The sequence below is a fragment of the Centrocercus urophasianus genome, unplaced genomic scaffold (assembly GCF_019232065.1).
Source record: "Centrocercus urophasianus isolate 14NV4802_14NV808 unplaced genomic scaffold, USGS_Curo_1.0 seq_40, whole genome shotgun sequence".
Lineage (NCBI taxonomy): Eukaryota > Metazoa > Chordata > Aves > Galliformes > Phasianidae > Centrocercus > Centrocercus urophasianus.
In genome coordinates this window covers 2,313,524-2,323,638 of record NW_024884978.1, presented here as the reverse complement: position 1 = coordinate 2,323,638, position 10,115 = coordinate 2,313,524, and the positions used below count along the sequence as shown (strand labels likewise).

Here is a 10,115-nt window from a genome sequence, read left to right as displayed (position 1 = left end):
TGATATTGCTTCGCCCCTCTTTGATCACTGCTAGGTCCCAGAGCAACACCTTCTGTCACTGTGTGACTTCACTCTCACCCAAGTTCACTGCTCAGCACATACATTCATGTATCAGTGCAGCAGTAGTGTCCCTTGTGCTCACTAGGTTATGTTAGTGCCTCTCTCAAACATTATACACACCTATACATTATCATATATTATACATATCTATGAAACTACCCCAGATTTTGCTTATTTTTGAAGTACTTTTACTTTATCTTGCACTTATCCTGCCGCACCTGGGTGCCTCCTGGCTCCGTTTACTTCTTGTTCTCGGAGTCAGCGCAGTGCTCCGGGACGAGGGGGGCTCCGGGATGGCGAGAGCACCGGGACCAGGAGGGCTCCGAGCGCTGCAGTTGCGCGGTACGCGCAGGAGATGGAGCTCCGCGACCGGAGGCTGCGCGGACCGAACCCGGCACTGCTAGGGATCGCTCGGTCTGGGGGATGAGGTTAAAAGCAGCCCCTCTTCGATGATGGAACAGCTTTCCGGGACTTGTTCTGCAATATTTCAAGGATTTTTTTTTTTTTTTTTTAAATGGAGAGAAAGAAGAAGGAGGAGGAAGAAAGAAAGGAGAAAAAAAGAAGGGAAGGAAAAAGAGAAAGAAAGGGAAAAGAAGGAAGAAGGAAAAGAGAAATGGAAAGAAAGAAAGAAAGGAGAAGATACGTTTGTAAAAGAAACATTGCCATTCCTCTGGCTTTCCACTTTTCTGTCTGTGGAATTGGTGATGAACTTAACAACCTGCTATATCTTCCACAAAGGAAAGATTAATTGGGCTCTCCTGTAGCTGGAACTTCACTACTGAGCTGTGCCCAGGTGAGTGGGAGCCCCAGAGCTGCCCCAGTGGCAGACCACACTGTGTGCCTTTCCCCTCACATCCCGGCTACGGCAGCACCCCTCAGCTGGTTCTTGGCATCCAGGCACCCAAAGAAAAAGGAAAAGCAAACGCAGGTACTCAGTGCCAAGAAGCAGCCTGACCTGAGCAGGGAGTGAGGGAGTTGTGTTGAGCCCCTGCTTAGTCTGTATGGCCCGGGATACAGGGGAGTCACCCCACTGCTCTTAAATATTTCGGACCCTGGAGTTCCCCCTGGCCTTGCCCTTGAAGCTCCCTCACAGTTCAGGTGCTGCAGGGAGCTCTGCTTCCATTTGCACCACAAATATTTGATGCCTGTAGCTGGATGCTGCAGAACCACTGCTCTTCCCACACCCACTGCCAACCCCTGGGTGGGTTCTGGTCCATTTCTCTCCCCCAGCCCATGCTTTGGTCTGCTGGGCTGAAGGGCCATTATCTTAATATAATGTATGATCATACCATATGATTACGTTGTATTCATATTACTGTAACTTGTTTCATTATTTTGTGTAAATCACAAAAAAATATTAACATTCTGACCAAAAGAGTGACTGGGATTTCCTATGGGCTTCTCAGGGGAGTAACTCTCACAATGCTGCAAACTACAGAGTAGCAGGAGCTCACAGCAGACGTAGGATCAGCTGAAGGAAACAAGCAGGGTTGACCTGATGGCCCATCTGGCCTCACCCTCTGCCCCATCTGAAGGTCTCTCAGCCTGAGCAGGGAAACACAGAGGTCTGCATCATCCGTGTGCCTTCAGACAAATGGGGTAGGCTGGGAGATCTGTTTCTACACAGCTTTACACTGCATTTCATTTTCTCAGCCCCTGGGGTCCCTGCACAGCACTTGGACTCTGGGAGGAGTCATCCTGAAAACCCAGGAGATGCTTTGTAGAGCACTGTGTGTCCCACATCCGTGGCACAGGGGCTGTGGGATGTTCCCGACTGGCAGTGAGGCTCTGCCCTGAGGCAGCCCCAGCATCATCCCTACTGGAGGCACTGAGATCCTGCTGTATTTTTAATTGTGAAAATGTATTTACATGAATAAAATACATCTTCAATTGGGGCCGTGACCTACTTTTTATGGGAGGATAAAACAACGGTAGGTTTACATTTTTCCTGCACTTATTTCAACTGTTCTCAGGCAGATCAATAGGAAACCCAGGATGCTTTCTTCTACAAATGATCCTGCTCCCATTGAGGTGACTGCGGGCTGCTGCATTGCTGTGATGGAGCCCTTAACTGTCAGATCAGTAGAGCTGTTTCGACAGCATATAGCTGATATGGAAATAAATGATTTGATGGGGCGGGAGCTCTATGTACACATTCCACACCACTAGGGAGACCTCCTCTGTTTACCCAGGTTATAATAATAACAGTAAATAACAAATAATCCAGTGTCCTGAGCAAACATGGGTCAGTCTGAAACTCATTCAGCACTGCAGGAATAGGGGATGCTCTCTCCTGTCATTCTGTGACAACAGAGCATACCATTTGCTTTTCAAGGGCAAACAGAAGCCCTCATTCTGGTGTTTGGACTTGTCTGGGTCTGAAGCCCTACTATGTTAAGGTCTCCGGGTGTCTCCTGGGGAGGGGAATGTCACCAGTCTCCAATTTGGCTACAGCCATCAACACACAAACCCACGTATCTCCTTCACTGAGGCAACTGTGACACATCCTGAATGGGCTGAACACAGTCTGCACATCACAAGGAGCAGTCAGAGCTCACTCTGCCTCTCACCACCACTCACTCTCACCACAGCCATGCAGCAGGAGCACACTGATGCCCTGTGCTGACATGGCAGCACACTGAGATGTCAGGCACAGCTGTTCCTGTCAGTATCCCTGTGTGACACCAACAGCATCCCCAGCTCTCGAAATGTCCCATTTCCCCACCAAGATAAAACCTCCCAGCTCACCTCCAGTTCAGCCAAGCGACATCCTGGCATTTATTACAATTATCTCTTGTCAATTAAATAACATCTTTCTGCTTTCTCCACAGATTTCCCCCATGAAGCTGCAGTGGGGAAATGGCATACGTCACAGTGCCAGGCAGATGTGAGGACCTCGAGGCTGCATTGCCATGAGTCCACACCCCATTAACAATGCTATCACTGCAGCTAAATAAGAAAGGTATGGGTGCTTCTATCTCCTCACCCCTGTATGCCTCCCAGTTCTAACTTCTATGCCTCTAACAGCAGCTCATCAACTAGAAAGCACTGTGCTCATGCCTGATTTTGGCTGGATGTGTGTGTAGGTGGCCAGAGGATGCCAGCAGGTGCCTACACACTTTGCTGGTTAGCAACAGAATGCTGGGTCTCTAGGATCCATCTACATGCAGACTTACAGGTGCCTGATGGAGTTAGGGCAATACTGACCTCATTCCAAAAGGAGAAATTAGAACAGAAAAAGGCAGGCCTGGCTGGAACAAGGTTGCTCTGCTGCCCTGAACCACAGCAGCTGCAAGGCTGAAGGGATCCGAGTCACTCAGCTCCTCTGTACCCTCACACGTGGTTCTCCTCGCAGAGAAATGGATTCACTCTGCTCTAGCATTAAAGATTAAAAGCAGCTGCAGCTCATCACAGCCAGAAGATTTATCAGGAGCTGATGTCAAAAGCGATGGCTTGCTGGGGAATAACCTTGGTTGCTGGCACTGCATGTTTTGAAGGCATATTAATCACAATTTGAGCATGAATAGTTCTCCTCTGACTGGGAATGGAGAGAAGGGTGAGGTTTAGGGATCTCCATGAAGGTTTGAATAAAAATGCCAGACAGAGCCTGTGGCACAGAGTGCTCAGGGCTGGAGATCATTCCTGCAGAGCCAGTGTATTCCTCAGACATGGACATCAGGACTGAGTCCGGCAGCACAGCTGAGTGAGGCTGATCATTGCAAAATATTGCTGCAAACAAGAATAATTCTAATACATCCAAATCAGTGTGACCCATGGGGCTGTTTTCCACCTGCAGCCCCAGGGAAGGACAGGTGATGGGCAGCACTCTGTTATCCAGAGTCACCTCTCCTTTCCTTCAAAACTGCTGCATCCTGATTTGCAGTTACAGATGCACAGAGTGGGAGCTGCAGCCATTGCCTGCCTGTTGTAACTGCTGCCACTGAGGTCCCCACGGCCCCAAAAAAATCTCAACTATATAAAACCTTACACAGAGATAAAGTGAAGCAGCAGCTCTTCCCTTCCTATAGGCTGTATCCATGGGAACAGGATGCAATTTGGTATCCATACAATAGCAACAGATAGAAACCCTGCGGTGCATGGAGGAGAGAGAGGACAGCAAAGCACCATGAGCATGGCAGGGCAAGGGGGGCACCTGCTGGGTCACGGCAACACTGAGTGTGGGGGAGCAACTGCTGCAGACAGAATAGTTACAGAACTCATGTGGTCCTTGGAGAAGGGGAGCTGGCAGAACAACCTCAGCCTGTACAGCATGGGAGGGATACAGAGAAGTGCAGCAGGAGGCACTGAGAGAGGGGGGGGAAAGTGCCACTTTTATTTTATATTAGATATTTAAGAAGTGAAGAAAGCAAAGAAAAAGGAAAAAAATCTCAGTTACCTCTCATTAGTGAAGGAAAGCAGCCCCAGTGTCTGCCCTGCCTGCTCACAGCAATCTCACCCCATGCGCTCCTGCACAGAGCTGCTAACAAACAAGCAGTAGGGAGGAACAGGAGTATTCCATTTGTTCTACAACCTTGAATAATCCAACCCCCCATTTGGGAAAATGAACACAGAACCATAACAAAGAGCATTTATAAGGCAGAACAAGGGCTCACAAGCAGAGCACTCCACACTTGGAACCACCAACCTGCACACACTGTGCCTTCATCCACTCTTTAACCAGCTCAGCTGGGCTGAAATTCACCTGCACAACCCTGGAACACTGGCTGAAGTTGATGTAAAGGCTACACCCGAGGTAGCAGGGCTTGCTCTCCCCATGCCAGCAGCAGATGAGGTGAAGCATGCCCCAGCAGAACCTCATTATTCCTGGCTGCTCATACTCATCCTACCAGAGTATGGCAGCAGAGGCGGTGACTGTAAGGACTCCAGTCCTGTAAGTGTCAAACCTTTAATTTATTATTAGCTCATCCTTAAGTTCTGCTTTTCATTAATTGCCATCCAAGAAACAGACACAGGACAACATGAGGCTGACACAGAAACTGGAACAGGAGAGAGACCAAAGTCAGTGGCATTACTGAGGGAGCAAGGCTTGTGGTACACAGTCCTGTGCTTATGAAGGGCTCATCCTCACTGGGTAAATGTGTGAGCTCCCAGGCTCACAACTGGTGCCATACAATGACAATCTCCCCAGTGAATTAAAATAATTACTTTTCTAATTTGCTCCCAGACTCCGCTAAATCCTCTGGAGCCTTCAGGAAAGCCCCAGGTTCTTCCACACATTCTGTTAGTGTAGGAAGGCACTTTAAAGTGAATAATTCTGTATTTAATCACTACAAAGGAAAGTTACACTGCTGGGGGGGATGTCCCAGGATGCTGGGCAGGATTAACCACACTGAGCAGATCTCTGTGCAGGAAGGCAGATGTGTAGGACAGCCCACATGCCTTGGAGTAGAATTTAGCATCCACGCAGTCCTGAAGTTCTCCTTTACAAGAAGAGTTGAGAACATAAGGAAACATAAGCAAAGGAAAACACAAAGGCAACAAACAGCCTTTAAGCCACCAAACAGCAACATCAAATCCGTTAAACTAGATTGAGACTGTCTTTCCTACTTGGTCAGCTGTCACGAGGCATTCAAAAACACTCCTTGGGATCCATGGGCTGACTTAAGCCAAGTTTTCCTGGACAGACAGGCTTCGAGGACATTATTCTGAGGTATGCTTACAGCAAGGTCCCCAGGATGAGTGGCAGCATCAATGCAGATAGCAGTGGCTGCTCAAGACTTGCAACTAATTTTAGAATAGCTTATAAGTAATGATAAAACACTGGAACTTTCATTACGCAGCAATGACAGCAGAGCAGCAAGATTCCAGGCTGCAGCATGTGAGAATTTACTCAAATGCAACAGCTGTAAACACAGAAATAAAGGAAGAAGCTGCTTACCTTCAGGAGGTTTCAAGTAGGCAGAGATCTCCAGCAAGATCTCCTTGCCTCCACTGCCAACCCTTAAATGAGGTCTGGGAAGGGGAGGATCCTGGCTCCACCCCTTCTGGTCACTCAGGTTCATTGCACACTCCTGAGCTCCCCTGGGTTGGCCCTGCCTTCCCACCAGGTCTCCATCACTGCTTCAGGCCAACACTCAGCATTTCTGCTACATCTAATATGCTACAAATGAGGGGTCAAATATACATATATTCTATTAGTTTTAATAATAGTAAGATGAAACAAGCTTAAATATACCGAGTCCTTGGGGGGTTTTGTTTTGCAGAACAGAAATGTCCAGAGAGGTTCAAAATAAAAATCAGAACTGAAGTTTGAGGAAGTTCCTTTGGAAAGGCAGTGAGCCCACAGCTGGTATGGCATGCTCGATCTGATGCATGCTCTCAACCCGGCATCATTCTCTTAGGACCAAAGTGCATCATTTGACAACTTAAAATATATAACCTCAAAACAAGTCTCATACATGCACATAAAAGGCAGCTAAAATTCCGTTTTTCTGCCAAATTAAAACAAAGATCAACTACTTTCCTATGGTGGTTGGGTACCATTAGTTTCAACTATGCCACTTCACAACTTTCACTGAAATAACTTCCATTTTAGGTTGGGCCTTGCCCAGATAGACATGATTTCCCTAAATTTTGTGCCTAGTGTTTCCCACAGGAAGGTTCTAGGTAGTCTTCCACTTGATGCTGAACTGAAATCCTCCCAGCTGCTTTTCAGACCCCGTCATTGGGATGGTGAAGGGAAGGCAGTGCCTGAGCACCTGTGGCTGCAGTGCCTCCAGGATGAGGACGTGACATTGGCCACAGAGAAATGCCAACCTGCTGGCATCTGAGCCTGCTGAGGTATAGTTGAGAAAGATGGCCATTTCCCGTTGCAGCCATGTTAGAAGTGGTATCCAGCAACGAGAGGTATTGACCAGCAAATATCCATTCAAGACAAATTTCTTATTTTTCTAATAAGGACTACTTCTTGGAAAGTTACACAAATCCTTTACGCTATCTCAGGCCAGTGAGTTTACAATTAATGACAGCCAAATGCACAAATTTCTACAGCCTACCTAAACCTTGAAGAAAGAATAATTGTTTTCCACTACTTCTACTCTATTTTCTTTTTCTGCTCTTGAGTCAAGCCTTGGCTTTCTTCCTCAGGCAGAACTGCTGTTAGCTCAGCACGAAGACCTGAAGGAAGAGGTCTGTGGACAGATTTCAGTTATGTAGAGAAATATAAATAAGTAAAAAAAAAAACAAACCAAAACCAACAACAAAGAAAGAAAAATGGTTCCAATTCCCTAAGTTACATTATTGGTTATATAACCAATCTCTGTGGTTATACTTTTGCTCCTATAAACAGACAATTGCCCTGAACAGAGGCCTAAAAACAATGAGCAGAGTGAGGATGGTGACCACCAGCCTCTGGGACCGCGAGGTGGGTGGTGGTGACACTCAGCACGGAGATGAAGACATTTGGTCGTAGTCGGGGCACTTGAGCAGAGCCGGGTAGCTGCTGTTCATCTGCAGAGATGCCTCACTGGAGATGTCTGATGGGCTACGGCCCCGTGCCCATGCATCTGGGTGCAGGAATTGCCCTGAGTAGTCAGAGCAGTTGCTCAGACGGGGTCGGTAGAAGCCGGGGTGAGGTCGGTAAATGTCCTCGGCGGTGTATCGCTTCATGAACAGGTACACAGACATCACCCCAGCGCTCTGTAGGGGAGAGAAGGAAGATGAATGGCTTTCTTTGCCCCACTGATGGCTTGCAAGCTCATAAAGGAAAGTCACTTCCCTGCCCTGCAGTGAACACAGCAGCCCAAACCCATCTCCTGCTCCTCCATATGCACGCTCCACATCAAATCATGATTGACTGCCCTTATAGCCCTCTTTTTCTCCCATGCCAATGCTCAGTGGCTAAGAACAGACAGAACTCTTTACAGGGATGTCTCAGAGCTGCCAGTACCTCTGTGAGAAGGAATGAGATGGCAGAGAATGCGAATGACCAGCCGTATTTGTAATTGAAGAATGTCTCCGAGTCCTTGGTCCTATTGAGCATCTCATCATTAATGCTGGATATGTAGAGGACCAGCCCCACCACCAGGGACAGACCTGGGAGAACCAAGGAGGAAGAGAGTGAGAAATATGTTGGGACTGAAGCTGGTGAAGCAGCACCTGCCTTTATGAGCAGAGTGGCAGGTGAAACTCTGGAACTGTGGAATTGTGCTTGAAATAATAAGGGAAAGGAGGACTAGCAAGGGAAAACCTTGCCCAGCAGAACTCACCTGACAGGATGAAGAATATCCCCGACACAAAGGCGAGGATGGTCCTGTGTGGCCGCACATGACCAATGTTGCTCAGGATGAAGCCAATGAACATGAAGAAGAGGCTGACCAGAGGGAAGGGGGTGGCAGAGCGGATCATCTCTGATGGGAGAGGAGCAGAGGAAAACAGGGACAGATCAGCACACTATGTCCTGCCCATATTGCATGAGCCCCTGGCACAGGTTCCTCTCTCCAACGTGTCTTTGCTAATGAACTGAGTGAAACCCCTGTTAGAATTTGCATTTCTGGGAGTTTTCATGTGAAGTATTACCCAGAAAAAAAACTGCAAACATTGGATTCTGCATTTTTTCATATAGAAATTGTCAATGCATCCCTGCTTGGAGCACCCTCAGGGAACCAGGAGTTGTTACAAGGGCGCAAAGGGGTTTATTGGGTTGATCTCTAAGGGCCCTTTGGTGCCTTGCAGGATGCAAAGTCCCCACCAAATCACTTACTCAGGACGTTGACTGTGGATTCAGATGTCAGCTGGATGTTCATGGGCATGACGTATTCTATAGTGAAGCACCGGCCACGTTCCTCACCTGCAGCAAAAAGAGACAGAGCCAGGCCTGCAGCGTGCCCACCTATTTTGGTTTTGGTGGGGGATGAAGTGACTTTCAAATTAATTTAATTACATGGAGGAAAACAGCCATGGTGTTTGGTGCTGCTTGCATCTCAGCGTTTGTGTTTGGTGCTGAAGAAATCCACTGGTTGCTACTGTCACCCTGTGAGAGCAGCTGCCCAGCTTTCAGGTGTCACTGCTAAAGCAGTGACAGCAGGATGTGACCCCCAGGTGCCAGCACTGGCTCAGGAAAGCATCAGCTGAGCCAATCCCATATGCGTGTGTGGGCACACTGAACAAAACAGTGCTAAAATCCCCACGGTCACAGTGCTTCCATGTGTAAGCTCGGGGTGAATTTGTTCTGGGAGCTCCAAACTTCACCCTGGGATTTCCTTAGACCTCAAAACACGATCCTGAGGGCAGAGGGTTTGGGGTCACCTGGGAGCATGCACTGGAGCCCCTTCCCCCTCTCAGTTCTTGATCTGTGCATCCAACTCCCCTTCACTTTGGCTTTGTCTGGCCCACACCGCTTTGCCAAAAGCAGCATGAAATGAGGGAATGTTTCAGCTGAACCGAATCCCAATTTTGCAGGGACAAAACAGAGGGTTTGGGTGGCTGCCCAGTGACTGTAATGGGCCGAGGGGTCGTGGCAGCACAGCAAACTCTGCAGACCTACGTGCTGGGACAGATTTATCCACCTTACTGGGGTGCTTACCAGGCGCAGCGCCTGACTTTGGAAGCAAAATATCACAGTAGGATGGGGACATGAGGAGGAGGAGGCCGTACCTGCCAGGAAGCAGACCCTCCAGAGCCCCGCGTGCAGTGACAGCTTGATTTCAGCTGACTGGTTCTGGGGCTGGACGATGCCTTCCTCCAGGTAGAGCCAGTAGTCGGTGCTGACGGAGATGCCCAGCAGGCCGAGGCCGCAGACGGCGAACACGCTGCTGAGCAGGGTCAGCGCCTTCCTGCTGCAGGCGCTCATCCCCAAAAGCATGGGGGGATGTGTAGGCAGAGGGGCTGCGGCTGCTGATTTCCACCGTGTTGCTTCTGTAGGGAATAGAAGTGACAAAAGCTTTGCCTTGGTGTTGGATGAGCTGATGTAAGCCGTTAAAGAAAGCACAGGATGCGCTGATGGATGGGGAATGCAAAGTGCCTCCCAGCCACGGTGGGCCTCCGATGGCTGGGTCAGGGCAGGATCCCTGCTGCTCAGCCACAGGCCATACTTT

General features: G+C 48.7%; 1 protein-coding gene across 1 annotated transcript; it reads right to left on the bottom strand.

Moving 5' to 3' along the window:
- Nucleotides 1–7,362: 7,362 nt before the first annotated feature.
- Nucleotides 7,363–9,883, bottom strand: CACNG5 (calcium voltage-gated channel auxiliary subunit gamma 5). The gene is made up of 5 exons (XM_042833080.1): nucleotides 9,676–9,883; nucleotides 8,783–8,869; nucleotides 8,289–8,429; nucleotides 7,970–8,115; nucleotides 7,363–7,719 (listed from the first exon to the last, which is right to left on the bottom strand). The coding sequence occupies exons 1-5, from the start codon at nucleotides 9,881–9,883 to the stop codon at nucleotides 7,462–7,464; spliced, it is 840 nt and encodes a 279-aa protein (XP_042689014.1). The 3' UTR covers nucleotides 7,363–7,461.
- Between the last annotated feature and the right edge of the window lie 232 nt (nucleotides 9,884–10,115).

Coding starts and splice junctions, on each gene's coding strand:
- CACNG5 (XM_042833080.1), bottom strand. CDS start 9,883: ATGCTTTTGGGGATGAGCGCCTGCAGCAGGAAGGCGCTGACCCTGCTC. Junction 8,430..8,782: donor ATCCACAGTCAACGTCCTGA/GTAAGTGATTTG, acceptor CTCTCCCATCAG/AGATGATCCGCTCTGCCACC. Junction 7,720..7,969: donor TCTCATTCCTTCTCACAGAG/GTACTGGCAGCT, acceptor TCTCCCCTACAG/AGCGCTGGGGTGATGTCTGT.